The 5872-nt window shown below is 41.7% G+C and overlaps 1 protein-coding gene across 1 annotated transcript; it reads right to left on the bottom strand.

The window, feature by feature from the left end:
• Positions 1–4645: 4645 nt before the first annotated feature.
• LOC114256786 (putative germin-like protein 2-1) lies at positions 4646–5403 on the bottom strand. The gene is made up of 2 exons (XM_028196465.2): positions 5292–5403; positions 4646–5188 (listed from the first exon to the last, which is right to left on the bottom strand). Exons 1-2 carry the CDS (start codon positions 5401–5403, stop codon positions 4653–4655), a joined length of 648 nt encoding a protein of 215 aa, XP_028052266.2. The 3' UTR covers positions 4646–4652.
• Positions 5404–5872: the final 469 nt, after the last annotated feature.

Raw genomic sequence — 5872 nt, 5'->3', positions numbered from 1 at the left:
AGCTCCCCAGTAGCAGTTTCCCTAGTTGCCTCCTTGGCCTCATCACCCTCCTCATCCAAGGTTAAGTCCATAACCTGCTCAGCAGGAGGAGGGGACTTGGCTACGACGGCATCCTTGGGTTTTCTCACCAAGGCTTCTTCGTTGTCCTCTTTATCTTCATCCTCAGCATCAGCATCAGATTCTGATCCACCTTCAGGTGGAGGTGGAGGAAATGGCAAAGGGATAGCATCAGCATTCCGAAGGGGCGAGTCAACAGGGAGATCAAGCTTCTTTATCAGGGACATCCAACCCAGGGAAAATCCCCTGTTGCATGCCTGCCTGACTTGAAGCTTATAATCTTCTGCGACGTCGGCCATGCCTGGGGCATAAGCCTTTTCATCGGCCTCTTTGATTTCGGCCTCTTTGGTGGCCAGAGCTTGCTGGAGTTCTTTCTCCGCTTGGACCTTCTGAACCTCGGCCTCTCTTTTCTCGGCCTCAGCAACTTTTCTAACGGCCTCAGCAGCTTCAGCCTTCTCAAGAGCTAAAGTTTGAACTTTAGTTGCAGCCTCGGCTTGATCCTCCAGTTTTTTCATTTTTGCTTCAAGGGACTTGATCTCTCTCTTCATAGAAGATGCTTCCCTTTTCATATCAACCAACCTTTGACGATTTTCAAAGGATTGCATTGAAAATGAATGGGCATGCTGAATGGCCTGCAGAAAAACAGAAATGTGAGACAGTACTCTCAGTGAAGAACGGAAGAAAAAATCACAAGTACAAACAGAAATACTTACTTGAGCGGAGTGTTGGAGCATAAGAGCGTAATTTTCATACTCACTAAGCTTGCCATTTCGCTCCAAGTCATTTGGTAGAAGAAGAGCAGTGCTAAGGGCGACAACAACATTAATGTCGTCAGCACTTTCACTAGCCATAATGGGCCTATCCTCCAGGGATAGATCAAGGGCCCAGGGGACGTCGGGTTTCTTCGATGCCGAGGTCGTCGCAGACGATGACCTTGGCCTCTTTGTTTGTGTAGACCCTGAGGGTTGGCCCTCAGCAGACCTCTTGGTTGAAGTAGAGGCTGATTTTTTGCTTTCTGCTAGTTTAGAAATCGGCAAAGCATCCTCAGCCTCAGCATCTGTAGCCTTGGCCTTAGGTTGAGCCTTTTTTACTCTCTTTGGTTTGGGTGGGAGCATTGATTGCGTTGGTGCGGCTTCGGCGTCAGTTGGAAGGTCGGCGAGAAGGTCTTGGACGACAGGCCTTGGACGAACCATTTCGGCAGCCTTTACAAGCCTTCGTCGGCGTTTACGTTCAGGAATTGGTATTAAGTAGGGGGCCGAAGTTGATGGAAGATCAGCTGGGTTAGATGTGGACTCTTGATCTGTTCGGGATGTAGAAGCAGTTAAGGTTGTGGCTGTGGGTGGAGAAAGACTCTTCTTCCTTTTTCTTGGGACGTCGGGTAAAGTGGATTTGTATGTAGGGATGAAGTTTAGTAATACTGGGGCTTTTCGCTTATGGATTGGAAGGCCAAGAAGTGTTTTCAAATCTGTTCCTGGGAAGAAGGATTGACGAAAATTTTTCGGTGGCTGATGAAGATCTGCAAAGAAACAGACGTCAGAAACAAAAAGTATTAAAGTCTTAAATAAAAACAACTAAGTATTGACTCAGGGCTCTTACTCTTGCCCTCTGTAATTGTTCGAGGAAGAGGGTAGAGGTGGACATCTTCATCTGGGCCAAATTCCCAATTTCCAGAAGCAATGAGAAAATCATCTCCAGCCCCCCTTGTTGGAATCTGGGAGGTCGGCTATAATTTTGTATTGAGTGGATCTCGGTTTAAGGTAATAAACGAAACCCCTATCCTTCAGGTCAAGAGGGCACATGGTATAGCAGTATTGAAGGTCGGCCAGGGTAATTCTAAGGTTCTCTTGCCTAGCTAAGGCTATAATACCGTTAATTACCCTATAGGAATTGATAGTAAGTTGCATGGGGTTCAACTTATAGAAATGGAGAACTTGACGAAAAAGGGGATCAAGTGGAAGCCGAAGTCCACATTCGGTAAAAGCAACTATTGGAAAAGGCATTGTATGGTCTGTGGGCACGATGGTATCATTATCCCCAGCCAGCTTAAGATGAACGTCGGCTGGGATAGAGAATTCTTGCCTAAAGTATTCAAGTTTTGTTGGGGTATTTACCCTATGCCTTCACATACCCATTATGTCGGCTTAAACTAAGAGGAATATGTTTCAGAAGATGGGCGTTTTTCAGGTTTCCCTAAAGATTAAGGGTTCTACAGACAAATCCCAAATCTATGAACTATGAAGGTAAAGATCGAGGGCACAGATCTGGGGCAGATACAAAAAAGAGAAAACAAAGAGGAAGTTTCAGATTCAAGAACAGAGGTATAAGTTCTCAGAAACAATAGAGATACAGAAAAAATCAAGGACAGCGGCAAAGAGAATGATGAAAAAGCATAGAAGTTCAAGGTAAAGCCACAAATTCAAGATACAAATAAATCCAAGACCTCGAACAAGATCAATAATGGCAACAGATAGACAAAAGCACATAAAGAGAATGGAAGAATTAAAGGAAAGGGTCTTACCAGGACAAATGAAGCCGAGGCAATGCTCGTCGAACCCAGAAACCGGTTGCAACAGCAAAGAAGGCTTTGCGAGAATGAGGGATTAAGAGCAATTCCAGAAGAGAGATTGAAGCGATGGCAGATTCGAGGAAGAAAAAGCTTTCAGAGAGAGAAAGAACAAGAAGACAGAATGAAAAAGTGAAGGAAAAGAAGAGGTAAAAAAGAGTTTTGTCAAAAATTTTGAAACGGCGGCAAAAATAGGGCAATTATTGCGCCTAGAGCAACGCACGCGTCAGACGGCGCAGACGAACGAACAGACAGCTTCCAGGCGCGTCACAGACATGCTCCAATCAAAACAAAGCACGTGAAGAGGAACGGTTAGATATGCATGACAGCTCATGCGCGTGGGAAAGTACGATCGAAGCCTTGTTCTCCGAAGAGAACACATCGGCTGAAGGGGGATAATCTTGGCCAAATCAGTTTATGCACCATTACTCAGAAAAGAAGTGGCAGAATATCGGAATAGGTTCCATCACCCCAGAATGCCGAGGTAATAGAACCTAGGGGGCAGTTGTGGGGATGTATTTTCTGAATACCAACACGTGGCATGGTGACGCCGATGTGTCAGCCGATGTGCCACGTGCCTTGGTAGTTAAGCCGAGGTAATCTCGGAGAAGCCGAGGTCATCTCCGAAGATATCGGAATCCGAGATAAGGGACAAGAGTCCTGAGGCAAAGAGGGGACTTAATTAAGATAAGGATGAAGCTCTTGGAAAGTTTTTCTCTATCTCCTAAAGAGTCCAAAGTAAGCACTAAGATTGGAGTTCATAGAAGTCATACTTCTAGTGGGACTTGGATTGAGTATATTATAAAAGAGAGGCACCCCCGTGGGTCTAAGGTATGCAATTTATATTTTGAGTATTCAGTTTAGTACTTGATTATCTTTGAGAGATATACTGACTTGATCGTCGGAGTGCCCCCGGGTGGAAGAACCACCGCCGGAGCTTTTTCTTTCTGTTACAGGTTACTAAAGCCATCTACTCTGCCTGTGCTCTCCAGCTGATCACTAAACGAGCAGTGTGGTCAGATTTTCACTCACACAGTATTTATTTTTAAATAACAAAAAAGTCGAGCAATCATTGAAATAACGCGACAACGCAGGAGATATCATCAAGGCTCTTCCCGGATAGTGCCTCTTTAATCAACTCCTCCTCAGATGCTTGTTGAGCATCACTTAAATCTCTGATGCAATCAACTGCTTCTTGGTTTGACATCACACGCATAAAAGAAAGTTATCAACAGAAGTCTTGCAATCAAACTTTACAAGTTGTTTCATTGTGTATTCTAAGCTAAATATTTACAATCTTTTGATAAAAATTCTACAAAGCTAGTGTGTTGATTAGAACATTGAACTTTAGAATCATTTTTCATTAGATGATAATGATGTATGAAATATTCTTGGAAGACAATTATCCTCCTTCGCAAAATAAAGATTGAGAAATTGATAAAATCATCTGTATAATTTTTTTTTAAAAAAATTAGTATTTTGCGTTCTTGAATAGTCTCGCTTTTTCTATCTTTTTAAAAGGACAGTTTGCATTCTCTTATCTTATTAGAAGTAAAAAGACATTCATACCCTTCTTTTAAAAATGTTCAATGCATAGGTAATTTTGGTTGTCCGCTCTGTGTTGAATAAGGAGAAACATTTCGATATTTTTTCCATGCTTTCCTCGGAATTGAAAGTTTTGGAGAATCATTTTGACTATAATGGAAAATCAAGAGCTAAATTAAATGTAATATTAATTAACATGGTGAATCTGTTTTCATTCAAATGACATAATACAATTTGTAGCAGTATATAAATAGAAGTGAACTCAAATTCCAAGTCCATGGGAAATCCATTTTGAAAAAATCACACATACTATTAGACAATCAAAACAATGAAGCACAACCATTACAATCCACTGCCCCATCACTCTTTCTACAAAAACTTGAGAAACAATTATTTTTAAGGAGAAAACATGATAATGAAATGAAAATCAAACTATAACCCAAAGGCTAACTCCAAACAATCATTTATGGTAATCCCCGTTGCCTGTTTAGAATTTTGACTGAATGCTGACAACGATGTTTTCGTCCAGTTGAAAAGCCTTAGCAATAATATCACTCGATATTTTAGGCTTGGAACCAAACACCGCATTCGCAATTGTATTGACACCTGGGTTTTGGCTGCTGAGACCTGCAATGGCAACGGCATTGCCATTTCCCACGTTGCGTTGGAAGTGGATGAGGTTGACTGGGAAAACAAATACATCACCCTTCTGAAGCACGTTTGAAATTAGACGGTTATCAGGGTTTGACGTGACAAACCCAACTTCAAGGCTACCTTCTAGGACTGTCAAGATCTCAGTAGCGCGAGGGTGGGTGTGGGGAGGGTTGATACCCATTGGTGCATAGTCAATACGGACCATTGATACGCCAAGAGTGTTAAGCCCTGGTATCTGAGCTGCACTAACCGGGGTCACCTTAGAGCCAACTGCATTCGACGTGTTGCCGGCCATATGAAGTCCACTAAAGAAGAAGTCATTGGCCTGAACCATGATAGGGTTCTTGCATGCAATACCATTCACTAGTACTGTCATGATCAACAAAGTCACACAATCACTATTAGTAATAATAACAATTATGCAATTAGAGTTTGTACACAAACATAGAGACATGCAAAAGTGGTGTTGTACCTTGACTGGTTGGATCAGCAACACAAAAATCTTGAAGAGGACTATTGTCAGAAGCCAAGGCAGCATAGAAGGATAGAGATAGGAGTCCTAACAGTCGACCAGTGTTAGCCATTTGAGAAGATAAAAGAATAAGAATTCTTAGAAAGAAGTTATTAAAAGACTTAGTTGTAGTGTGGAAGAAAAATGTATATGCAGCTTTATATATATAACACAGAGAGAGAGAGAGAGAGACAGAGAGAGAGAGAGAGAGAGGAGAATGGTGTAATAAAGCATAAATTGCCGTCCTACGGCAACTTGAAATGGTCATACTGTATAGCTGGATAAGGGAACTTGATGAGAATATAGATCATGTAAACTTTGTCTTAAGCATAAACATAGTATTGGCTGAGAATGAAAAACTTGTCTTTGACTAAGCAAAAGAGGTTATAATGGATGGAAGGCTTTGTTTTTGTTTGAACTTTTTGATTCCAAGATGTTCATGACTTGGTCATGGTTTTAACTTTATAAAGAGAGCTGATACCGTGAACACTCTTAGAAAGATATATTTTATATGCTCTTTATCATAATGTACGTAGTATAAT

This window comes from Camellia sinensis, chromosome 9 (genome assembly GCF_055761805.1).
Source record: "Camellia sinensis isolate YWXY chromosome 9, ASM5576180v1, whole genome shotgun sequence".
In the NCBI taxonomy this organism is placed as follows: domain Eukaryota; kingdom Viridiplantae; phylum Streptophyta; class Magnoliopsida; order Ericales; family Theaceae; genus Camellia; species Camellia sinensis.
This window is presented reverse-complemented; position numbering and strand designations above follow the sequence as displayed.